The following is a 27636-nucleotide window of genomic DNA, read 5'->3' as shown; positions in this document are numbered from 1 at the left end:
TGTATGATGCTAGATACTTCCTCGATGATGGATGTCCTGGTATACGGGAGTGTAGTCCTGGTGGCCCAGCGTACACAAAAAGTCCTGTGGACTAACTGCTTGTTTGACAATATATGCTGTCTCCTTGCTGAACAAAGTATAATGATGTCTTGATGGAAAGAGACTTAAGGATTTTGGAAGGCTTACTAACCTTAGGTAAAGCCTTTTTAACCCTTTTACCCCCGGGGTTTTTAGAAATTTCCAACCCTTAACCCCCAGGGGGTTATTTTTTTCCCTGCACATTTTGCAGTATATTTTTTTTAAATTGCTCTAACAGCCATAATTTTTGTCATAGAGAGGTCAGGTTGGTCTCATTCTCTTGGAAAATGCCCGAATTTTCTCAAAAAATTATCAAAAAATATGAAAAACAGATTTTTATACCATTTTTTTGCAAGGACGTACCGGTACGTCCATGGGGGTAAAGGGATGGCTTTTGTGAAACGTACCAGTACGTCCTTTGGGGGTAAAAAGGTTAACATGCTGAAGTTTAGGAACCACTGAGCATGATTTGTCCATGATTTTACCACGGAAACCCTGAAAAAAGGAATCAGAAGAAGAGAGAGAATGAGCTGGAATAAGGAAAGGTACCTTACGCCGAACATCACCTGCCGTACCTACCACCCTACCTGTACCAGTCGAATCAACGACCATAGGTTCAACATCCAAATTAATGGCCGCGACGTCATCGAGAACATCATCGCCTACTAAATCATCGCGGAAGGCTATAGTCTCATCCCGAATCCGGGCGATGATCCGAAAGTCCGGCGCATAAACTAAAATTATATAATAATAATGCCGGAATACATGCGTAAGTTCGGCGCAAAAATGCTATGTATGTAACCCCGAAATACATTATAAGCTCCGCTGCAGTCGCCCTCCCGCGAACCAATCAACAACACAAAACGTTAACAAATATAGGATAAAGAACGGTATCAGTACAGAGTGGGGTATCTGAATCCGATCGAAGAAAGACAACTACCAAACGTAGAAATGATTGATTGATTGATTGATTTAAAGTTTTCAGGCATCCTGACATCTGAGGTCATTGACGCCGGTAACATTTAATTTATGTATACAAAAATAAAAAATAAAATAAAATAAAAAATAAAAGAGTATTCAATTAAAGTCATAAAAGTTTTATGTCATAAAAGTTAAATATTTTTCAGAAGACCTGCTTCTGAAATAAATCTAAAAATGCCACTTGCATGGTAGGACACATCATTTCCAAGAATCTTGGCAAGGATGAACCTGCCACCCTCACCTCGAGCCTCAAACAAATATCTATTCCTTAAGTTGTTATAATTGGGGCATTCGGTCAACAAATGACTTACTGTTAGAGGTACTAAACAGTCGTCACAATACGGTTGGTGTTGGCCCTTCAGCAGAAACTCGTGTGTCAACCGAGTGTGACCAATACGGAGACGACAAAGAGACGTCTCCCATTTTCGGGGCATCATATTATACCTCCAAGGAGATATGTCATTTGTTACCTCTCGCATTTTATTCCCATCTAGGCTATCCCATTGCTGTTCCCATTTATTGCAAACAAATTTCTTGATGTCAGGTAAGAAATCATTACAGGACGTAGAAATGAATCTAAATTATCCCAACCCTCCGGGACGGGAGGATAACAACAAGGATGGATAACACGGGGGGAGGGGGGGGGTGAATGTCGGGAGGCAAGGCGCATACCCAGTCTCAAACGCCTGGTGCCCAACCGAGGTGAAGCGAGAAGAGAGCGCTACCCGCACCGACGTAGGGAGCGTATGGGCCAGCCCCCCACCTCGAGGAACTTCCCGTTTTCTACCAGAGAGCACTTGACCAAAGCCAACCTCCTAGGAAGAGGGAGGCGAAAGGCGTAACGGGAAGGACACCAAGAGGGGGGGGGGAGACCAGCACAAAATCAGGTGACCATTGTGATTGGAAGGGGGAGGCCACCCACCGAAACACAAAGGAAAGACCCGTAAAGGCAGCAAGCATGTAGCTTCCGGCGTAGTATGTAATAACACAATATAATGGCAGACATAAAATGACTAGAATAAATGCTAACACGCAAAATGAGGACATTAGGGGGAAAAGAACACGGTGTAACAAAATAAAAACTAAACCTTTCAAAATCGGGAAAATGCCGAAATGGAGAGGGCACAAAGCAAATAAATACCAACAAGGCTTTTGAAATCGGGAAAATAACGATCCAGAACAACCAAACGAGCGTTTCGTCTCCCCGAAAAGAACTAAAAAAAAACATAAAGGCTGGCAGGAAAGGCTACCCACCGAAACAGCTTACGGTTCGGCCAAGTAGGCTAACAAGCACAGCGCAAAGTCATAAAAATAAAATACAATCATGACAAAACATTAAATTAGATATCCATAACATAAAAAGGGCTTGCAAATAATATAAGGAACTAAATGAAAGCCCTATAAACAAAGAGATCACGAGGAAGCGACACCAAAATGGCCGCGGGCGAACCCCCGTAAAGGAACCTGAACAGGCTGCGATAAGATGATAAAATTAAAAAACCCAACACGGTAAAAGATTAAATGAGTGTCGCTACCTGGAAATCCCAAACAGACAAATATAATACTCAACTTGGGAGCAGGGATCTCTAAAACGTCGGACATCTTCAGAAACACAAAACCACACAGAGCAAAGCAAAACACGTCTGACCAACTCTGGTGCTGTGGAGGAATGAGTTAAGGGGGTGGGGAGGTGTAGGGGTGGGGAAGGATAGTCGTAGTAGCAGGCAGCAGACGGGTGTAGGATGGCACCTCGTTGTTCCGAGGGATGTTGATGAGGGAGAGGTCTAATTGGTGAGGGACCTATGGTCATGGTTACAGCACGCCCCAGTTTACTATACCGACACTCATAGAGTGAGCGAGCTGGGTTTATTCCTGGCATTCCATGCATCCTTTTTTTCTCTGGTATATTTAGCAATAACTATGCCTTAGAAATGGTGGTAGAGGAGCATTTAACGGAGCGACACAGGTCGATCCCAGAAATGATAGTTTTAAAAGGAAACAAAAAAAATATGATCGGTTATAACACATTAGTGCTTATGTAATATTAACTGTATAGATGTTTTGAATAAGTTAAGAAATGGTATAAACAATACTTTGTTACTGTATTCGTACGCGCATATTCTTGAGAGCGGCTGCTAGACATCAGCTGATCTGATCACAGTCAAAAGTAAAACAAAAGGAAGTCAGCAATACTCAATTTTTAAAAACACACCTGAAATTTAAAACAAAAGTAAATGTTTTTCTTGGAGCACAATTAACTATTTGAATAGTAGGAATATGCTAGAATAAAATGACGTTTCCTAAAAATTAGTGGTTTGCTGACGAAATGGGATGCCGTATTTTAAGCTCCGATTGAAATGGCTTTATACACGGTATATTTTTTTTTCCAAACTTAATTGACACTTTTTAAGAAACCTGATTTTGGTTTCTTCATCTATATGTAAGTATTGTATAACATGAGAGAGAGAGAGAGAGAGAGAGAGAGAGAGAGAGAGAGAGAGAGAGAGAGAGAGAGAGAGAGAGAGAGAGAGATAATCAGCTGTTGTAATCGAATGCCATGTTTTTGTTTCTTGTACCACCTAAGCAAGGAATTGATCACCGCAAATACATGTAACATTAGTCATGTTAATTTCATTCTTAAACTCAGGTTGTCATATGTGAACTAAGATATTATTTCTTACACACACACACACACAGATTTTCTGGCATCAAATCTCTCTCTCTCTCTCTCTCTCTCTCTCTCTCTCTCTCTCTCTCTCTCTCTCTCTCTCTCTCTCTCTCTCTCTCTCTGAGAGAAAGGTTTTTATAATTACACCTTCTACTATACAAAACAAATCTTTGTAAAGCAGATCTAAACTGTTTAGAACAGGGGTCGGCAACCTATGACATGCGTGCCAGTTTTGGCACGAGGAGTGCTTGTTTATGGCATGGCATTTGATTCGAAGGAACAAAGAAAAAATCCTAAGAAAAAAATGAGAGAGAGAGAGAGAGAGAGAGAGAGAGAGAGAGAGAGAGAGAGAGAGAGAGAGAGAGAGCGAGAGAGAGAGAGAGAGAGAGAATGTGTATTGTGCATCATTACTTTTATCTTTATGGTTTACATTATTTACTTAATGATTTAAATTATTATATCTATCTATCTATCTATCTATGTTTCCTTTCCTATGATATGTGCTGGTCAGCCCAAATACGATTTTGCATGCCTTAATCCAGGATCAAGTAATTTCCCCAATCCGGTCAGATTGGCTACCTGAGTATGGTCGCTTTTATAATTCCTTGAGATATGGATTAAGCTACATGAGTATGGTCCCTATTGTTTCAGTGAGTATTTCTAATTTTTTGTCACCATGGCTAATGTGAAAAAAATCAAGCTTGATATCCGATTATTTCAGTCATCATGGACAAATTACTTTGGATTTAATCAACAGCATGATTGTGCTTTGGGTGCTCTCTGCTGCAAAAATGTCATGTGTTGCACATCGAGTGCTAAAGCACACTTTGAAAAAAAAAGCAGGTTTTCAAGGATAGTGCTGCCAAAGATGAGGTGATTAAGAAAGCAGTTGCCCGCTGTGAGAATCAAAGTAATGTGTTCAAAATCTTGAATGCCGGCAAAAACAATGAAACTGAAGCCAGTTATATACTAGCTTTGTTTATTGCTAAGCATGGAAAGACTTACGGATGCATATTTTCAAAAGCAGCTTTTCTAGAGTGTACTGAAGTTATATTCGATATCATATTAAACAAACAAGTTTTCATCTCAAGGATAAAAGACATCTGTCTCAGCTAGAACCGTGGAGAGACGTATCCATGAAATGGCTGATAATGCAAATCAGCAGCAATTTGTTGCTGTAAGAAGTACATGTGTGCTCAGAGTGCCTGGATGAAAGCGTGGATATTTATGTCCTTCCCCGCTTGGCTGTTTTTACCAGGTATATTGACACAGAGGTACACAAGGAGCTATGTTGTCTTAAACCTATGTATGACAGTGCTAAGGAAGAATACATACTAAAGGCATTCACTAACCATTTTGAGAACAGAGAGGAAGACACAGGAAAGATTTTTGCCATTACAAGAGATGGTGCTCCTGTTTAGGGAAGGAAAAAAATAAGGGCTTTACAAAATGGTTGAGGATAACATTGGGCCATCCGGTCTGAAATTGCACTGCATAGTTCATCAAGAAAATTATTTTCACACATGAAGCACATCCTCAGTCTCCATCGCAGCACACTTACAATGGATCACTCTGAGGGTTGTATGAAATTCAAGGTGTCCAAATATTAATCTAGAATTTAAACTTTAGCCTTTGGGAAGCAAGGGCAAGGATCTCATTGATATTGTGAGGTATAAACTTGAAATCTAAGATATTTTTGTTACAAAGAATACTAAATGTAACAAAATTATTATATTTATGTTATGCATGTTCAGGAAAATAGATTATAATCAAAATTTTCACTACATACTGAACAATTATAATTTTCATTTTCCTATATAGTGCTAAAAATAACAACTGGCACGCAAGGTAGTAAAAATAAAGGTCTCAAGTATCAAGTGGCACATTATGTTCAAAAGATTGCCGACCTCTGGTTTAGAATATGACAAAATATTACCGACTTGTTACCGAAATTTACATTATTCACTGCCGATAAATGAACCCAGCCCACGTGTGAAAACCTTGAAGACCCACAGGGAAAATAAAGCTTTTATATATACAGTGCTAAAAATAATGCTTTGTTATACCATCATTGACACTACCATTAAAATTATCTAAAGGTTTGAGAAAGATAAAGATTGCCATGAACGTAACCACAATTCTGTTTACATTTTGTCAGCTGGACTCGCATTGTTGAAAGCTGATTTCCTTGTTAATATAGAATTTTTCCTTAATTAGGCTATTTATTGTGAAATTGTTAATAAAATGTAAGGTAAATATCGTTTGGTAACATTTATTATCGAGCACCGTATTAAGGCTACCAATACATTTAAAAAGACAATAGATTTGAAATATTTTGTAGTGCTTGACTGGCAGACTTTGAACAGCTTTGCAGATACAGAAAATTTATTTTTGAAAACTACAGACCACATAGATGGAGAATCCCATAATTCAGGACCGTACTGTAGGTCTATCTGTACACTGAAGGTGACAACCGGGACTACCAAGCCATCTGGGTTCCGCTTCACTAGCAAACCCTGGTGCACTTCCAGGTCAGACCAACATCTCCTATAGGGCAGCAGATAGGAGCGTGGAACCCAAGATGCAGGAACTCCGGAGTAGATCATCTTGATGTTATTGGATCTGTCGATGATCTCCCTGGATCTTGACCACCTGATTGAAAGGACAGAAGAGCATTCCCGGAAAACACTCCCTGATCAGGTTCAGGGTCAGTCACCTTCATGACAGTGGTTTCGGTATGCAGCATGGACACTGAGAGTACCTTGATAGGCAATTGAAAAACAGTAGTGTGGTCATACACCAACTGTTCTAGTGGTGAATCCAATATCAGGTAGACTGCGTCCAGTAGATTCCTACTAAGAACAAAACAAAAGGTAATGTCTTTGGCAGCTACCACCACATAGTTAAACAATGGTAGTCTCCACCTGGAAGGAGACTTCATGTCTAACTGGATGTAGCCTAGAATGCTGGTGCAGGTCGGCCCGGTCAACCCCTTTAACTGTTCTCCTGACAGTACCTGGTACTCTATGCCAAGTTGGCTCAGTACAGTCTCACTGACAAGGCAAACCTGCGCCCCTGTATCAACAAGTGCACAAATAAGGTTTCCTGTATCATTACTATACTTACTTCCAAGTGTTGAGACTCATGTGTACAACTGGATAGACAAGGTGCTGTTTCAGTTACGTACTGAATTACAAGACAATCCTCTGGTGCTTCCTGATCACCAGTGACCAAGCCCTCAACGTCCCGCACACAAGATTTCCCCTCCGTCTTATGGCCCAAAATTATGTCAGTTGGAGGGACGTGATTATAGAGCTCGATCAGAGGCTTAAAATACACTCCACATAGACAATAAAGATACACAAAATAGACTACAGGAAAAATGGGACCCTAATGGACCCAGATTTCCAGGTTCAATAGCTTAGATGCTGCCAATAGCAGCTCCAGAGCTGGGACTGTACTTGGAAAATGCATTGCCTTGATCCTGTTCCTGCTAGTCTGGTCCAGTTTGAAGCCTAGTCGACCGGCTTCCTTCAGAAACTGCTGAAATAAGGCACCCCGGAGCTTGGCTCCCTTCAGCTGCGAGTCGGGTGCGACACCTAACCCTTCCATCCAGCAGTTCATGACTAGCTCCAAAGATTCTATAGGAGAATTTGGATCACCACAAACCTCCTTATACAAGGCCAGTCCAGTAGGCATCTTGGGAGTAGCAGGTCCAGTAGTGAGCAGACAGTCAGTTAATACAGGCCACCGGGTTAACCAGTCTGCTGCGGAATTCCAATCTCCTGGACAGTAGTTCATGACGAAGTTAAATTCGGACAGGTCCTCCAGTGTCTGTGCCAGACGACTGTTGACCATCTTCATGCCATGAAAATACATCATGGGATCAGAATGCTGCAACAGATCGTCTCTTAAATTTTTCAATCCACCCACGAGAAGCCTTGAACTCTGGGGGTGCCTACTTTGATGTCCCTTCTCCTGTGTCAGCTTTGGCCTGAGCACACAAGAGATCACCTAAAATGGCGCTCGCCTTCTGGTAGATTATCGTTTCGGTGATCGTGTCTCCAGCTATTTCCTTGTCCTTAATTCAAACAAGCAGCAGTTTTTCCATCTCATCATGGACATGGCTCCTCTTACTGGAAAAAACATTCATGCCCTTAGAAGATGTTGCTGCTTTGATGATTTCCTTCTAATTCAGGATCATTCCTATCATAGACGGATTTTGGGTACATTCCTTTGGGGTCACACTTAACAGCTTGCCAGCTTGTATTTCTTGATTATTCCCATCTTCGTCTCCACAGAAAGCATCATCCTCTTCTTTCCCTGCACATCAGTAACTTTCTTAGGAACAATGACTAATAAACTAACGTAATATCACAACACGATACAGTACAATAGCCACAAAAACGAAATCCCAAACACAAAGTTAATGCATACGATACCGCTGTCAAAACGAAATGGAAGATTAACGCCAATGAATAGATGCATGATGGGATACAGTACAGTAGATGCTGACCAATAGGAGAGTAGGATCCTATGGCGGTAACTAGCATCTGAGTAGGGAAATTCCAATGGGAGTGCGGGAGGATGGTGGCAACTTTACAGGCTGGCGGCGGGAGAATTTTAAAATCAGTCTCGGAGACCATTTGGCTCTCATACCCTACCTCGTTTTGTTGTGCAAAGCATTTTTCACTATGCGAGTTGTAAAATTCTTTGCATCTCGTCTCGCAGCGTGAAAATTTCGTAAGCAGAATCTTTGGTGTCGAGAGGTATGACAGTATACATAATTTCTATTGATTGGTCTTAAATAACTAATGCTCCAAAAAGGAGATAAGAAAGGAGAAAATGCATGAATCTCTCGTTGACGCTAAGACGCAAAGATGCAGCAGAGGTGAAGGAATAACCTAAAGTTCTCCTTCTATTGACAGTGAAACAATGTTCACTCCTCAGTTATGAAGTACTGTACATCATCTTTAGTAGTCCATTATATCGGCAGGTATACAGAAACTGTTAGTCAGATACAGTTATGGTGAAAATTGCCTTTAATAAAAAATTAGAAATTATGTCTGTACAGTACTATCTGGCAGCTGAAAACAAAGTGGCTACTCAAGGTGCTGGCTGGGGATGGAGGTTTCCTCCATCACCACCAGTAACTAACAGCACCTCATTATGATTTTAACAAAAGACTTCTAGCCATGCAGAAAACATATTCCTATCAAAGGACAACGGTTTGTATCAGGGTAGGAACAAACTTCATGGTGAAAAAATTATTAATTAAGAGTAGAAACAAGACCACTTCCTTACCATTGTCTGCTTTTTATCGATATATGATCCCCAGGCCATGAGGTACTGAGTAATTGATATAACAACAGTGAGAATAACAGATATCTCCATAAAAGACATCTTCCGTGCTCGTCTATAATAGTACAGAGGAGATCGCCAATCAGGCAATCCTTCCAAAAGTACCCTATTATAGCGTGCTCTTTTCCCCTCATCACGTAAAACTTCATAGACAGCAACAAGCTGAAATAAACAATGATATATTTTATGTAATAATGTACCACAGAGAGTAAACAGCTAAAAACAGAGGCTAACTGCTTATTATCACATTCATACTTGAACCATTAAAAACAAAAAACAAGATATATATCATGCTTCATTAGCACTAAATAATTCAAAACAAGTTAAAATTGCAGTGTATTTTTCAGAATCAACTAAAATCATAAGTTTTTAAAGTAATTTGTATTTTTCAAAACTTTACATAGTTGAGACCTTCAATAAAAGTTCAACTTCAACGAACAGCATAACTGGAATGGCAGGTCAACTTTTTAACAATCTAAATAATGGTTGACAGTCACTTTGACCTTTAACCTTGGAATTGTAAGGTAGCTGAGGCAGGTAATGATACTTATAGGTCTCAGGTTTCTATAGTTAGGAAAAAGGAAAATTACTTTAGAAATTGTGATTTATTCTTACACGTAATACAAACCATCAACCTATAACAGGAGACTCATCCTAAGGAAGGCAGAAATCCCCTATAACCAATCTGGCTGATTAACTGACTCTGGGAAATGGCAATGCACTTTGTTCATGTATAGAAGCAAAAGTCATGACTCCTGTCAGCCTCCTAACTACCAGAGCATGATGTTGCAAGTGATAGGCTTACTCCATAACAGAAAGCTGGCAGTGGATATGAAGTCTGAATGTATGGCCATTATCAGAAAAATTGAATTTCCATTTTAAAATGAACATCAATAATACTTACCTGGATAATTTGTGTAGCCTGAATCCCAATAATCCACCCAAATCTTTAACCACATTAACAACCATGATACCCCTATTCTGTCCTGTCATTGGCAACACTAACAGGTGGAATGAGAGTTCACTTAACTTTTACTCCAGTTGTGTAAAACCAGAAACGAGGAAGACTAGGTGAGACTAGGTAAATTATCCAGGTAGAGTATTACTAATATTGATTATGAAATATATATTCCATATTAATAAATATTACCTTAATTTAATTCCTCCAGCCCGATTATACACTTTAACAAAGAGGAGGGAATTGGAGGAATTTCCCCTTTTCAAGAATTGGAGGTAACAAAAAAAATTAATTTAAACGAGAAAATACTGAACCCAAACAATACTTGACTGATACAAAGCGGAGTGCAAACAGCAAGGCTGAGGGAGAGCTGTAGGTCAGTTCAAACTATGATCAGCTGCACAGTCACATGAAAGGGCAAGTACAGAATCATCCACCAACCTCTCTGAGGAAACAATAAAATGTCCCGGCTTATAGCATAGTACTATCTACGAAGCGAAGGAATAGAAAGAGGATGGGCAACTCATCGCTAAAGGGAGGTTAGAAGACAGCACCTTTTGAGAAGTGCCAGACGATGGCCGAAGGGAAGCAAACACGACTCCTGTGACAAACAAATAAGACCACTTCTCGCCGAACTAGCTCTTCCTCACATAACCACGAGACCCTGAGGCAAACATAAAACAAAAAGACTGGTGAAGAAGTTCTCGCAAAGAACACGAGAAGGGCAAAATACTTAAAAGAGACTCCAACGGAAAATTTGGCTCATATGAAAAACACAAATCTTTGTAATTCTACAGAACACCGAAGACAAGCAGTCAAGCACCCATCTTGAGCCTGGCATCAAAAGAAGTTCTTCGTGGCAGGAAAGGCTCCAATTGAAAAAGGAGATAAATAAAAGAAGCCTAAACATTTAACCAGGGGAAACTCACACGCACGTCCTATCGCATGACATCCAAAAAGGAAGCGCACAAACAGAGTTAGAATCATAAAGGACGAAAGGGCAGTCTTGTTACTATATCCTCAAAGATAGCGACCAGAAAATGACATAAGGAGGGACAGGCTTAGTTGGCGATTCCATCTCCAAGAGAGACTAACCGTCTCGCTGGTACAGTGTTAAGTGAAAGGACGAATTTTACACAGACCGGGCTTGCAAACACTGAATGCCAGACTACCTGTCACTTCGCAGAAGATGCTTTTCTAAAAAGAGGGGTGACGAGTAAATGGCAACTTATGTGGATAAAGTGAAAACCTCAACTGATCGGATCTTATACAGTGGACCCTCTACATAAGAACGTATCTACATCCAAATTTTCCAACATCCGAAGTAAAATTCGAGCAATTTTTCGACTCTACACCCGAATTTTATTTCGACACCCGAAGTAAGCAATTTTCGTCGTACCGGTTGTATCCGAATTTTTCGACACGCGAAGTACAATTCGAACACGTTCCTACTCTACACCCGAATTTTTTTTCGACACCCGAAGTAAACAATATCCGTACGCGTAGGTGGTACTCATAGCGCCGGATGTATTTTTTATTTCCGCCGATAGAAGGCAGCACTTCGACCTCGGAGGGACCCTCAATTAGCGTGGCTTGGGTCATTCCTCTGTTCTCGTCGGCTTCGTGTGGTTGTGCCCTGTGCGTTCTGCTATTAACTGTTTCAATCGTGATTTTTTACGTTCATCCTTTTACGGTATTTTACGTAAAGCATGGGTCCTAAAAGGCACAGTTTCGCAAGTGGTAGTGGTGAGAAAAGGAAGAAGGAAATGCTTTCTTTAGAAGTAAAGCAAGAAATTATTGAAAAGCATGAGCGTGGCGTCCGCATCAGTGAACTTGCAAAAGAATATGGCCAAAATATGTCAACGATCTCGACAATCTTGAAACAGAAAGAAGCCATTAAAGCAGTGAAACCTTCTAAGGGGATCACCATCATTTCAAAACGTCGTAGCCCTATCATAGAAGAGATGGAACGACTTCTGCTAATCTGGATCAAGGACAGAGAGATTGTTGGCGACACCATCACCGAAACTATCATCTGCGAGAAGGCGCACGCCATCTTCACGGACTTGAAGGAAGAGAGCTCTGGGGGTGATGCTGGGGAGAGTTCAACCGAACCTTCCTCAGACGATTTCAAGGCATCTCGTGGCTGGTTTGAGAAATTTAAGAAACGGTCCGGGATTCATTCAGTTGTTCGCCACGGAGAGGCTGCTAGTGCTGACACAAAGGCTGCAGCTGACTTTGTGAAGAGCTAAGAAAGGATCGTGCAGGAAGAAGGCTACGTAGAGCAGCAGGTGTTTAATTGTGATGAAACCGGGCTGTTTTGGAAGAAGATGCCCAGTCGAACCTACATCACCGCCGAAGAGAAGAAATTGCCTGGGCATAAGCCAATGAAGGATTGGTTGACTCTTGCCCCCAATGAAGGATCGGCTGACTCTTGCCCTATGTGCCAACGCTAGCGGGGACTTTAAAGTCAAGCCCTTACTGGTTTACCATTCTGAGAACCCTAGGGCCTTTAAGGCACAGAATGTGGATAAGGACCAGCTTCATGTTTTCTGGCGATCCAACTCAAAGGCCTGGGTCACTAGGCAGTTCTTTGTCCAATGGGTTAACCAAGTTTTCGGTCCTTCTGTGAAGAAATATCTTCATGAGCAGAAATTGCCTTTAAAGTGCCTGCTATGCCTTGACAATGCACCCGCTCACCTCCCCCGGACTTGAAGATGATATCTTCGATGAATTCAAGTTCATAAAGGTGCTGTATCTTACACCGAATACCACCTCTATCCTCCAACCCATGGACCAGCAAGTCATCTCGAATTTCAAGAAGCTCTACACCAAGCACCTATTCAAGCAGTGCTTTAATGTCACGCAAAGCACAAACTTAACTTTGCGTGAATTTTGGAAAAGCCACTTTAACATCGTGCACTGCTTGAAGATCATAGATCAGGCTTGGGTGGGAGTAACTCGACGGATATTGAATTCTGCCTGGAAGAAGCTGTGGCCTGATGCAGTTTCTCCCCGAGATTTCGAGGGTTTTGACCCCGAACCTGATCCCGTGGTGGGTGCAGCGGAAGACGTAGAGGAAATCGTCTCCCTTGGCAAGTGCATGGGTCTGCAGGTCGACACAGATGACATCACGGAACTCATCGCCGAACATCACGACAAACTTACCACAGAGGAGCTCAAGGAACTCCATGCTATGTCTGAGCACATGAGTGATGACGTGGAAGGGATCGAGGAGGTAGAACATGTGTTAGGTTCGGCGCAAATAAAAGAGATGTTAGGAAAATATCAAGACGTGGTCGACTTCATCGACAAATACCATCCAAAAAAATTGCAGGTTTGTCGTGTAGTTGCGCAGTTCGATGATGTTTGCCTAACTCATTTTCGAAACATTCTGAAAAGCCGTACCAAGCAACTTTCTATCGATAGCTTCTTTAAAAAAACTACAAAGCGAACTCGTGATGAAGAGGAAGGAAGTGGTTCAAAGAAAACAGCAAAGAGTGAAGAGAAGAAAATTCAATCAATTTTAAGTGGAGAGAGTGAAAGTGATTAAAATTAATCATCAAAAAGAAAAAAAGAAAATGTAAAAAAAATATAACAAAAACATAAAAAAAAATAAATAAGCTAAGTTAGGATAAGCTAAGTTAGGTTAAAGTTCACTTAGTGTAAGTTAGAATAAGTTACGGTAGTGTACGTTTATCGTAGTCACCCTCTTTACCTCCTCGCCACCCGTCCATCTCCTCTCTGCGTAGCAAGACCAATACCTGCGCTGGACTTTCTAAGGTAAAGTGACGCTAAAAACCCGTTTCTTATTTATTATTTCTTGATAATCATTCCTTTTTACATGTCTATTATCTAATTTAGAGTCCATATTGTCATGTGTAATTATGTGTAGTAATTTATTAAGGAGTTATCATAGGTTTTTGGGCTCAACCACGGATTAATCCTATTTCAATGTATTCTTATATGAAAATTCGTTTCTACATCTGAACATTTTCTACATCCGAAGTCGGTAGTGAAACGGATTAAATTCGTATGTAGAGGTACCACATTACTGTAGTGTTAAGCAACTTGGAGTTATGACAATTGATTGATTGATTTGAGGATTTCTGGCATCCTAGCATCTAGGGTAATTGACGCTGATATCATTTACTTCATATAAACATTAAAAGAATATTCAATTAAAACCATAAAAGTTGAATGTCATTATAGAAGTTAAAATAGTTTTCAGAAGACCTGCTTCTGAAATAGATCTAAAAATGCCGCTCACATAATAGGACACATCATGGCCAAGAATCTTGGCAAGGATGAACCTGCCATCCATACCTCGAGCCTCAAACAGATATCTACTTCTCAAGATATTATAATAAGGCATTCGGTCAACAAATGCCTCACTCTTAAAGGTACTAAACAGTAGTTGCAATACGGTTGGTGTTGGCCCTTCAGAAGAAACTCGTGTGTCAACCGAGTGTGACCAATACGAAGACGACAAAGAGTTGTCTGTCATTTTCGGGGCATCATGTTTTACCTCCAAAGTGTTATGACATTTATTACTTCCCTCATTTTATTGCCATCTAGACTATCCCAGTGCTGTTGCCATTTATTACAAACCAATTTCTTGATGTAAGGTAGGAAATCATTACAGGGAACGGGATACATTCTTGGTAGCAACTCGGATGCAGCATTCTTCGCCAGTAAATCTGCCTTCTCATTCCCAGACACACCTACATGTGCTGGAACCCAACAGAATCGAACTGTTATACCTCTCCGTCTAATAATAAAAAGCCATTCTAAAATCTTTAAAACCAGAGGGTTACTAGAATTAAAAACTTTTAAAGCTTGAGGAAAACTTCTTGCATCACTAAAAATTTTAAAATGATATTTTCATAATAAAATAAATTTTTGAACATACTTACCCTCTGGTTATATAAAAATGGCTTTAGTCCCTGACGTCCGGCAAAAATTCAAAAACTCGCGGCAATCGCAGATAGAGTTGCCAGGTGTACACTAGCGCCCTCACGGGAGATAGGCCGAACCATGCCATGCTTTACCAGATCTTTCATGTCCATAGGTCTCTAGAGGGGAGGAGGGTGGGATTATAAGTTATATAACCAGCGGGTAAGTATGTTCAAAAATTTATTTTATTATGAAAATATAATTTTTAAACATTAAACTTACCCGCTGGTTATATAAAAATGGCTGATTGACACCCTTGGTGGAGGGTTAGAGACAGCAACATTGTTGGAATATTACTTAAGAGTTAATTAAAACTACTTAAGAGTTAATTAAAACAAGCTTAAGGGTTCGTACCTGTTAAGGAAGCTGACTTTAATGATTCTCTGCCTCATTATGTCTACTATCCTTATAGCCCAGCGGCATAGTAAGAAATATGAAACCAATTGTTCAAATTGTTCTAAAAGCACCAAAATTGGCACACATGTGGATTAATACATTCTGAACACTTTTGGATATGGAGGCATTCAAGATTCTCCCCGTAGCACATTTGGCGGCCATTTTTCAAAATGGCCGCTATTTACCATTAGCGTCATTGAATATGTACCATAATTTGTCTTTTTGTGGATGCTAAAGGTGATAAGTGTGCTAGAGGTGATAAGTATTGTACAATTACACATACTTCTGTGCTTACCAAATAATTTGGCTACCATTTCACAAGAAAATGAATTTTACTTTGCAGCGGCAGCGTTGGTGGCAGTGACGGCGGCTGCAGTAATAGTATAGTGTTGATAGTCATGGTGCTTGTAGTAGTAACTTGTGGTAACATGGTGGTGTTTTGTGTCTTTGCAGGTGAGGCAGCAGCAGCACCACCTGACATCAGAGACGCGTTGTTCCAGACTGCAGCCATGGCAAAGAAGTTCCAACTGGTCGATACTTTTGAGCAACGTACTCCCACAACACCTCCTGAGACAAACTGGAAGCTGTGTCTTGTATGTCAAGAGGAGACAACAGAGTCACTTGTCTGCCCAGTACTGTCTAAACGCCGAGACCCTGGGAGTGGATACACGACAATGGCTGCAAACTTGGTCAAATTTGATGAACTCGGAGAACTGCCAAGAACTGTTCAGTTACAGAGACTAGATGAAGGACAAGGTGTTGAGGCGACAATGGTTGCCCACCAGGCCAAGTGGCATAAAACATGTATGCTCAAATACAATAACACAATGCTACGAAGAGCAGAGAAGAGACGCATCGCAAGCAGCTCAGCATTTGATAGTACTGACAATGTCCAGGCCAAGCGCGCCAGAACACACTCTTCAGAAGCCACTACCAGCGGCACCTCCTGCTTTTTCTGTGGAAAGTCTGGCACAGAGACCCTACATGAAGTAACAACCTTCCAGGTGGACACACGCGTACGGAAGTGTGCAGCGCAAGTTGGGGACAATGAACTCATAGCCAGGCTCAGCATGGGTGATATGGTGGCTCTGGAGGCCAAGTACCATTCCAAGTGTTTGTTGGCTCTTTACTATCGTGCAAAGATCACTGTAGAAGCCGAGCAGAAAACTGACCATGAAGGTGTAATGTCAAGAATCGTACTGGCTGAACTGGTCCTGTATATCGAGGAAACCCACCTAGAAGAGGGCACCACCCCAGTCTTCAGACTCGCAGAACTTGTAAAGCTATACACAACAAGAATGGAACAGCTCGGGGTTGTTTTGTGCCAGAAAGTTAATAGCACAAGGCTGAAAGAGCGCCTGTTAGCCCAGATACCAGGCCTGAGATCCCACAGCAAAGGCCGAGATGTTTTACTAGCGTTTGATGAAGACATTGGTGAAGCGCTAGGCAAAGCCTGCGAGCAAGACTGTGACACTGAGGCAGTTCACCTTGCGCGTGCTGCACAGATAGTTCGTCGATATATGTTTGAAGACACTTACCAATTCCGTGGATCATTCCCGGGCGGCTGTCAGGAGGACTCTGTGCCAAACGTACTAGTTGCAATGGTAAATATGGTGCTGGATGGCCCCACCATCAAGAATCAAAGCCATTCCTCTTCAACACAAGCAGCTCTTTCCATTGCGCAGCTTCTCAAGTTCAACAGTGTCAAGCAAAGTCGGAAGCAGGGAGCAACCAAGACACAGGAGCCTCCAGCTGTCAGACACAGTACGTCTCAAGAAACTCCTCTTCTAACCTATGTTGGGCTGATGCTGTATGCTGAAACACGCAAGAGAGGACTTGTGGACAAGCTCTTCTCTCTGGGCCTAAGCATCTCATATGACAGAGTCCTACGTCTTTCTGCCCAGATGGGAAACAGCGTGTGTCAGCTGTACCGCATAGAGGAAGTGGTCTGCCCGCCTACCCTGCGTAGCAATGTGTTCACAACTGCGGCTGTGGACAACATTGACCACAACCCAAGTGCCACCACAGCCAAGAATTCATTCCATGGAACAGGAATCTCGCTTTTTCAACACCCAACGTGTGCAGATGAGGGAGTGGATCGTAGCATTGCTCTCACTGGGCGTGATACTGGATCAAAGACGGTTGAGCCTCTACCAGAATATTACACGGATGTACGTCCTGTTGCTTCTTCTGTCAAAGGGCAAATGATCCCAGCTACTTCTGTGACCTCTCTTAGACGCCACAACTGTGAGCAGCACATAGAAGATGAGTATATGTGGCTGGAGAACACGAGAAGTGTTCTCAAAGATGATGTTGAGGCCTGTGAAAACACATCATGGGCTGCATACCATGCAAGGCACCAAGATCCAAAGCAACCAGTCATCACACCAACGTCCCTGCTTCCCTTGTTCCAGGAGAGTGCTCACACTGTGGCAATGATCAGACACTCTATTGATGTAGTCAGGAGTGCAGTTAAACATCTCAACCCAGGCCAAACTCCAGTTCTGACTTGCGACCAGCCACTATTCACTCTAGCAAAACAGATCCAGTGGAAGTGGCCAAACACATATGGAGAAGACCAACTGGTGGTGATGTTTGGGGGGTTGCATATTGAGATGACGGCACTGAAGACCCTGGGTGACTGGTTGCAGGGAAGTGGGTGGACCCAAGCACTGGTACACGCAGAGATCACAACTGAAGGAATAGCAGACTCATTTCTTCGAGCAGCTCACGTCACACGCACCAGAAGAGCACACCAAGTCACAGCGGCTGCGTTGTATAATCTCCAACGGCGTGCCTATGACAAGTACAGCACCACCAATACAGAAGATGATGAGCACCCTGAAAGCTTCGAAGACTGGTGCAGTCAGAGAGAACAGAGTTATCCGCAGTTTCAGTACTGGTCAACAGTCTTGGCACTGGAGCTGTCCACTCTGATCTATGTGCGATCTCTGAGAGAAGCCAATTTTAGCATGTACGTGGATGCTCTGACAGAACTGGCTCCGTGGTTCTTCGCACTAGACCACACGAACTATGCCCGATGGATACCAGTGCATCTACGGGACATGGCAGAACTGGCAAACAAACATCCAGACGTCTTCACAGAGTTTAGCAAGGGACACTTCACAGTCCAGAAGACCAAGAGGATCTTTTCAGCAATCCCTCTTGACCAAGGACATGAGCAGAACAACGCGTATGTCAAGGGTGATGGAGGAGCCATCGGCCTCACAGACAATCCAACTGCACTGAGGCGCTGGATGGTTGCCGGACCGGAGGTTGCTAGAGTGATTGTGGAATTTGACGACTTCAATCTGCATCCCGTACTCTGTGTATTATTTTGACTAGCAATTTTGCCAGCAATTTGAAATAAAAAAGCAACTTGAGCAATTAAAGTGTGTTTCTGAAATCAGGTACTGGTTATTAGAGGTATTATGTCATTGAGTATTGAAATCTTCATCAAATGTCCACTTTTTCCACAAAATGGCGGCCAGTTTGGGGGCCATTTTTGAGAAGATTCATCTAAATATCTGTTAAACATTTATTGATGTTAATTCTGATGTAAAAAAAGGGAATTTTGGCCCATCTAGCACCAAACTAACGACACATAATGAAGTCTATGTAATGACGCTAATGTTAAATGGCGGCCATTTTGAACAATGGCCGCCATATCTTCCTAAGGGCTAATCTTGAATGCCTCCATATCCAAAAATGTTTAGAAGATATTAATCTACATGTGTGCCAATTTTGGTGCTTTTAGACCAATTTGAACAATTGGTCTGCTATGCCGCTGTACTATTATGAGATCCAGCAGTCCACCCAGGGGGCTGAAGATCTCTAGGAGCTGTCAAATGGGTAATAACCTCTATGCTGACTGGACCTCAACTAATACCCTTGTTCCGGGCGCTCTCAAGGAACAAAATGACCACCTGACTAAATCAAAGATTGCGGAAGACTGTCGACCAATCTCCACATACAACCATAAAAATATATAAAAGTTCCAAGAGAAGAAAAAGGGTACTAGGGATTAGGGGAATGTAGTGGTAGATCCTTCACCTACTACAGCACTCGTTGCTACGAATGGTCCCAAAGTGTAGCAGTCCTCCTAAAGAGTCTGGACATGTTTCAAGTAATGCGAGGCGAATACAGATTTACTCCTCCAAAAGGTTATATTCATGAAGCTTTGCAGAGAACGATTTGTTTAAAAGCTACAGAAGTCTTAACTTTTAGCAGCTAAAGGTCTGCCTCACCACAGTGTGCGTGAGCCTCTCTAATTAATAGTTATAAAAAATGATAGGGCGTTTTTTGACATCGGTAACGCAGGCTTCCTGACTGCGCACCAAAGAGCTTCTGAATTGCCTCTTAAATCTTTAGCTCTCTCCAGATAGAACTCAGAGCTCTAACAGGACACAGGCCTTTCTCCAACTCTTCACCAACCATATCAGAGAGATTAGCAATCTCGAAAGATTTTGGCCATGGATGAGAAGGATGTCCGTTTTTGGCCAGGAATCCAAGTTGCAAGGAGCATATGGCTTTTCCGTTTCTGAAGCCAATAATCTTGCTAAAAGCGTGAACTTAACTGACTCTCTTAGCTGTTGCCAGACTTACTAAGAAAAGAGTCTTCAAAGTCAAAACTTTAAAAGACGCCGAGTGTAAAGGCTCGAATCTGTCACTCATGAGGAATTTTAAAACATCATCTAAATTCCAGGCTGGTGATTCTTGTTGACGCTTCTTAGAAGTCTCAAAAGATCTGAGATCTTGAAGGTCTTTATTATTTGAGAGATCTAAAAACCTGTGTCCGAAGACAGCTGCCAGCATACTCCTGTACCCCTTGATGGTCGAGGAGGAAAAGTTGTGCTTTCTTCTAAGGTCTAAGAAGAAATCGGCAATTTGTGTTACAGAGGTACTGGATGAAGAAACTGATTTAGCTCTACACCACTCTCTAAAAACCTCCCACTTGGACTGGTAAACCTTGATGGTAGAAGTCCTCCTTGTTCTAGCGATAGCCCTATCTGCCTCCTTCGAAAATCCTCTAGATCTTGCGAGTTTTCCAATAGTCTGAAGGCAGTCAGACGTAGAGCTTGGAGGTTAGATTGTCTCTTGCCAAGTGAGGTTGTTTGAGAAGATTTATTCTCAATGGCAGGCTTCTTGGAACATCCACCATCCATTCCAGTACCTCTGTGAACCAACCTCTTGAGGGCCAGAAGGGGGCCACTAAAGTCAACCTGGTTCCCTCGTGAGACACGAACTTTTGTAACACCTTGTACAGCACTTTGAATGGTGGGAACGCGTACAAGTCCATGTCACGAGCTGTTTGACGCTCGGGGTCGCATTGTGCTTGATGGTTAACGTCACGTCTCGATAGACGCTCGACGTCACGTCTTACTGGACGCTCGACGTCCCGTCTTACTGGACGCTCGACGTCCCGTCTTACTGGACGCTCGACGTCCCGTCTTACTGGACGCTCGACGTCCCGTCTTACTGGACGCTCGACGTCCCGTCTTACTGGACGCTCGACGTCCCGTCTTACTGGACGCTCGACGTCCCGTCTTACTGGACGCTCGACGTCCCGTCTTACTGGACGCTCGACGCCCCGTCTTACTGGACGCTCGACGTCCCGTCTTACTGGACGCTCGATGTCCCTATTTCGCTGGAAGCTCAGCGCCCTGTTAGGTGGACGTACAACGTCACATCTGTTTGCTTGACTCCTTGGGTTAAAAATGGTTAAAATGCAACATTTAACTAGGGAGTTGTAAAGACTTTCGTCATCAAGAACATCTCAACTAGAAGCCTCACTACGCTTGGTGTCTAGGTGTGCAGCTACCTGATACTCAGGGTCCAGGCCTGCTACTCTCTTGTTGTTTGCAGGCCGATAAACTAGCATGAGCGAAGAGAGCTTCTGTTGCAAATCTAGCAGAGTAATAAAAATAGGGGCAAACTGTTGTGGTACCGGAGATGTTACGTCTACCACAAGCTCTCTTCCTACACCGTTTAAGAACACACAGAGCGTCCAAAAGATGATAACCAGTTTGACAGTGGAGAAAGAGCATGAACTGATGCCATGCTAGGCTCAGACAACTGTCCTGCAACTGGGTGAGTTGGACATTATTTGACAGTTGCCAACATCCTAAAAGGATGTTTGGTAGGAGAGTTTTCTTCGGTAAAAAGAAAAAACACTCAAAACTGCTCCAAAGACTACAACCAGAAGCTTGCAGTGTCATGATAGGACGCTGAGTGACCGTGTCCACCTTCCTCTTCAGAGGTCTGGAAGTTGATGCCAGCCTCGTCTAGGCGCTGCATCATCTGAAGACGGCGAAAAAACTTTCACCTCACCTTTCCTATGATGAAGGTGAGAGTCCTGAGAGGCGTCAATAGATATGTTCGAGTAGGCGTCTGCTCAGGAGTTAAAGCCTCCCGTTTCCTTTGTCGTTCGACATTTCTTCTCCCAGGGAAACGGGAGCTGGAAGAAGTTTGAAATCGACATTCCTTGGAAGAGGTCTAAGGATTAGAAAAAACGACAGGTCCTAACAGACGCACCCTCTATTTGAGGGGTGGTGCTTAGACCGAAACAAAGAGCCCAAAAGTGGACCACTTCCTCCTATACACGAACCTTCCGGTATTGCTTGAAGTTCGGATGGATGAGGATGTAGAAGTAAGCATCCTGGAGATCTAAAGAGACCATCCAGTGGACCTTTCCTACTGTTGAAAGGACTGATTTCAATGTCTCCATGGAGAACTTTGTCTTCTGAACAAAGGCGTTGAGAGCAGTGACATCCAGGACCGGGCAATAGCCTCCCTCTCCAAAAAGAGAGACACTTGATGTTGCATAGCCTGTCTCTTAGGCTCCTCTCTGTAATTGGCAGAGAGGTCAAACGGAGTAACTAAGGAGGTTTCACTAGGCAAAAGATTTCGCATCCATCCTTTAGTGAAAGCACGGACCAATGGTCTGCTCCTCTCCTCTCCCAGCTCGCTAGAAGTAGTTAAGTCTGGCTCCTACTGTTGTCTGTGCGGTTAAGAGAAAATGTATGCAGAAACTTTCTTGCTGATTTATACACCAAAACCTGTGTCTTTGACCTACCCTTGAGGGAGAAGAGAGGAAGAAAAAAGGGGGGTGGTGCAAAGTTATCCTGCTTCATTGATAAGGAAGCTGGCTTCATAGGTTTTAATGCCACATTGCCTCCAGTCTCCCATCATCCTCAAGCTCTTTTAGATGATCGAGAATTTTTCTATGTACAACTTCTCTCACAAAGCCGGTTGAACTGCAGCATTGTTGTTCAGGGTTTTGACGGAGGATCACACTCAAGACCCCAAAGACCTAAGCCCACAAGCACACAGCAAAAAATGGAACACTGCCTTCTCTCACAAAAGCAGTAATGCACTTCCTGCTGCTCCAGCTGAACGTGCTGCTGCCCCAACATCTGCAGTTAAGCTCTTTATGCTGCATTGAGGACGGGCTATTGCACTGCCCTACCAGTACCATCTTAGAAAACAGAGACTCCTTCGACGCCTTCCCTAGCAAAAAACTCTGAAGGTGGGATGAGGAGCACCAGGTACAAAATAAATTGGAAACTCTTCAGAAAAAACTCTCATGAGTTTCTTAGTCAACTGAAGGGAGAAGTATCTTAGGAACTTCTCCTAAGAGAATTCCACTAAAAGATAAATAGGGGAAAAGAGATCGTCAATCCCTTCCTCCTACAAGTCTCTAACCGAGGTAGAAATGTCATGTTTCCTAGGAGTCAACTCCTTAAGGTCCTGAATTCTGGCCTCAATGCTTTTAGAGGTTTAATTCTCGTTCTCCAACAGACATCAAGAGCAAGTTCAAGCGGGCCTTGGTCTGAGAAAATAATTTCTTTCCAGTTAATATTTATTTCTTTATCTTTTAATGTAGCGCCTGGCGTAACAATGTTCCAACGCTAGACGCTCACGGTCATTACGATCGGAACTAAGATGTTCGCAATCTTGACAGTAGAAGTCAAGTCCAACTGCTGGACTCTTGACGCCATGCAACTGTTTGACGCTCAGTGTCACCTCCAACTGCTAGACACGCGATGTCAAGTCCAACTGATGGAAACTTGATGCCAAGGAACTGTACGACACTCGGCATCAAGTCAAACTGCCTAACATTCGAAGTCAAGATCAACTGGTGGAAGCTAAACGCCATGCAACTGCTTGGCGTTCAGCGTCACGAGACTCTCGGAACAATGCCGTATATGTTTCAGACGCTCGGAGCTAAGCTTGACACGTGGCGTCACGTCCAACTGCTTGACGCTCGACGACACGTAACTGCTTGACGTTCGGCGTCATGTTTAACTGCTTGACGTTCGGCGTCATGTTTAACTGCTTGACACTCGACGTCAAGTCCAACTGCTGGAAACTTGACGCCATGCAACAGCTTGACGCTCGGCGCCACGTGACTTTCAGAACATAGACGCTCGCGATTAAAAACGGTCGCGATTCAGACGCTCGGAACTATGCCAATCCCGTCTAGAGCAGTAGATCATCGAACAAGAAAAAACCAAGAAGTTGCACTGAATTACAAACATCGTGTCAAACTCTTACAGCAGCAATACTGTAGTAGCTAGCCTTGCTGGACATTCGATGTCCAAAGCTCTGCGTTCGGTGTTAGAAAAAACTTTTACCTCACCTTACCTACAGCGAGGGCGAGCGTTCTGGGAATCATTAAAAGAAAACGCTCGAGAGACTTCTGCTCGGGTCTTACAGACGCTCGGCGCCAGGCTACGCCTCTCGCTTCCTTTCGCCGATCGACATTACTTCTCTCATGGGTCCGGAAGCTTGAAAGAGGTCTAAGGCTAGGGTAACGACAGGTCCGAACAGAAGCACCCTCCACTGTATTGAATAAATTCACTGCACTAATTTAGCACTAAAAACTTGCACTTTTAAACTCTTTGGCATATGGCCAAAGGCAGACAATCTTACTATTCAGTCAAGGCTTGAATGAGAATGCAATAGGTATTGACTCCTATATAAAATGTAACAAAATATTCTATATAAAATATTAAATATCAAATGAATAGATGAAGGAATAATGAATATAATCTATATATATATATATATATATATATATATATATATATATATATATATACATATATATATACATATATATATACATATATATATATACATATATATATATATATATATATATATATATATATATATACATATATATATATATATATATATATATATATATATATATATATATATATATATATATATATATATGTATGTATGTATGTATGTATGTATGTATGTATATATATATATATATATATATATATATATATATATATATATATATATATATATATATATATATATATATATATATATATATATATATATATATATATATATATGTATATATATATATATATATATATATATATATATATATATATATATATATAAATGTACATATATATATGTATATATATATATATATATATATATATATATATATATATATATATATATATATTTAAGATAGGCAAAGGCTAGGAGAAGGAAAACTCCAAAATCAAACCAAACAACACCCCAACGGCGGAGCTTCCCAGCGCCGGCGAAAGAGGGCAATGCCTGTCGGGCAGGCAACAAGGCGGGCCTTGACATAACAAGAACCCGGCAGCCCGATGCAACCAACATCGGAGAAGCCGCCTGTCTCATATGTCTTGAGCCGCGGTGAAAACGGTGTGGGCCAAGTGTGTGTGCGTGGCCGTTGCAAAGCCACGACCACCCAAAACAATATACCCAGCTACTGGCATTCTGTCGTTTCCTCCACCCTTCTTCATCTCTTTCGCACCATCATCATCATCATCACCACCACCAAGTCCTGAGGCGACAGTACCGTGGGTGAAGGGGGCAGGCCTGGATAGCTGGAAGCCCTTAGCCCATGACTGCACTCAGGCGGCGAGTCTAAGATTCAGTCGCTCTCTGGTGACGGTGCCGTGACACCAGAGTTTGGCAGCTGGACCCGTGACTGGGCTGGCCTATTGAGGACACCCCAGCTCACCCCACATGGGGAGACCCCTAGAAAAGGTGGGGTAAACATCGGACACGGCAAACCCGTCTGGTCAGCTCACCGCGGCTGGCGGACATCCCACTAATGCGGTCGAAACAACAAGAAAAAAATATTAACCTTAGGTGCGTGGAACATCCATCCGCACCCTCCAAGACGTGACGAACACCAACCGCCCGGAATGACGTACAGCCCTCGTCTGCAAGGAGCTAGCCCGCTTCAATGTTGATGTGGCGGCTCTTAGCGAGACCAGACTACCCGAAGAGGGCAACATCAGGGAAGCTGGAACAGGCTACACCATCTTCTGGAAAGGCAAGGCCCTAGAGGAGCCTCGCATCCACGGTGTCGGCTTCGCCATCCGTTCCCAGCTAGTGCAGCAGCACAACCTCGCTCCCAAGGCCATCAGTGAGCGCCTGATGACTGTCCGCATCCCCATCACGCGGGACAGACATCTCACCCTGATCTCTGTCTACGCCCCGACTATGACCTCAACCGATGATGACAAAGCTGCCTTCTACACCCAGCTCGACCGCATCATCCAGGCAGTGCCCGCCAATGACAAGCTCGTTGTGCTTGGCGACTTTAATGCCCGAGTAGGCAAAGACCATCGCCTGTGGGAGGGAATCATCGGCCGCCATGTCATTGGAAATGGCAACGCCAATGGCCAACTCCTACTGGGTCTGTGTGCAGAACACCAACTTGTGGTAACCAAAACCATCTTCCAGTTACCAAAACGACAAAAGACCACATGGAGGCACCCACGGTCTAAACACTGGCACACCCTGGACTACGTCCTGACCAGAGCCAGAGACCGAGGAGACGTCCGCATCACCCGATCCATGCCCGGAGCGGACGACTGCTGGACGGACCACAGACTCCTCATCTCCCGACTCTCCGTGACGACCCTACGACCACCCAGAAGGGCACCTGACAGCGTACCACACCAACGCTTTGATTGTAGTAAGCACCGCAACCCACAGGTGGCACAGAACTACAAGGAGGCCTGCGAACAACACCTCGCAGACCCTGTGGGTCAGGCCACTGTTGAGCACCACTGGATCACCCTCAGAAACGCCATGGCACGTGCCGCGGAGGAAACACTAGGCTACACCACCAAGAAACGGCAGGATTGGTTTGATGAGAATGATGCTACCATCTCTCTTCTCATTGAAACCAAACGACAAGCACGCCTGACTTTGGAAAACCAACCAACAGCAGCTAACAAATGTGCTCACAAGGTGGCTGAAGCTGGTTGCCAAAGAGGGATCCGTGAAGCCCAGAACACCTGGTGGCAAAGAAAAGCTGCAGAAATACAGAGTTTTGCTGACCAACGTGACCTGCGCAGATTCTATGCAGCAACAAAGGAAATATTCGGTCCCACACGGTCATCAGTGGGCAGCCTGAAGGACGCGGATGGGGCCACGATCATCACCGACAGCAAGGGCATCCTGGCCAGGTGGAGGTCTCACTTTGAGAACCTCCTCAATGACCAAGCAGACACCCCAGACGATCTCCTGCGAATGACCCCGCAGCATCCCGTCCGTCACTGGATGGCACTACCACCCTCCATCCATGACTTAAACAAGGCCCTGCAGCGCATGAAGCCCGGCAAAGCCCCAGGGCCAGACAACATCCCGTTGGAGCTCCTCACTCAAGGTGGCCCCGGTTTGAGGAACCGTTTGATGCTCCTTATACTGAAAATATGGGAGACCAAGACCCTCCCCAGTGACTTCCGCGATGCAAACATCGTTACCATCTTCAAGAAGGGAGACAGGGAGAACTGTAACAACTACCGGGGAATATCCCTACCAAGCATCGCGAGTAAGATTTTCGCTCGGATTCTCCTTGACCGCCTCCTTATTCTCGCAGAAGACGTCCTGCCAGAGTCCCAGTGCGGCTTTCGACCTTCCCGCGGGACCATAGACATGATCTTCTGTGCGCGACAACTACAAGAGAAGAGCCTCGAACAACAACAGCCCATAATGTTCATCTTCTGGAATTTGAAAAAGGCCTTCGACAAAGTACCTCGACCTGCCATGTGGGCTGTCCTCAAAAGATATGGCTGCCCACCCGATTTTGTCAAGCTGGTGCGTGCCCTCCATGACGGAATGGTTGGGAGAGTCTGCCACCAGAACTCTCTTTCAGACCCATTCCCCATCAACGGCGGCCTGAAGCAGGGCTGTGTTCTGGCCCCAACGT

At 43.3% G+C, this 27636-nt stretch overlaps 1 protein-coding gene across 1 annotated transcript in view; it reads right to left on the bottom strand.

The window, feature by feature from the left end:
* LOC137643600 (dnaJ homolog subfamily C member 1) overlaps nucleotides 1-27636 on the bottom strand; it is a 298910-nt gene that overhangs the window by 139579 nt on the left and 131695 nt on the right. Inside the window, exon 3 of the mRNA XM_068376321.1 lies at nucleotides 9032-9250. Coding sequence (XP_068232422.1) covers nucleotides 9032-9250 — 219 coding nt within the window. The remainder of the gene's footprint in view (nucleotides 1-9031; nucleotides 9251-27636) is intronic.

The sequence above is a fragment of the Palaemon carinicauda genome, chromosome 7 (assembly GCF_036898095.1).
Source record: "Palaemon carinicauda isolate YSFRI2023 chromosome 7, ASM3689809v2, whole genome shotgun sequence".
NCBI lineage: Eukaryota > Metazoa > Arthropoda > Malacostraca > Decapoda > Palaemonidae > Palaemon > Palaemon carinicauda.
Note: the sequence above shows the minus strand (reverse complement) of the source record. Positions and strands in the feature narration are given on the sequence as shown.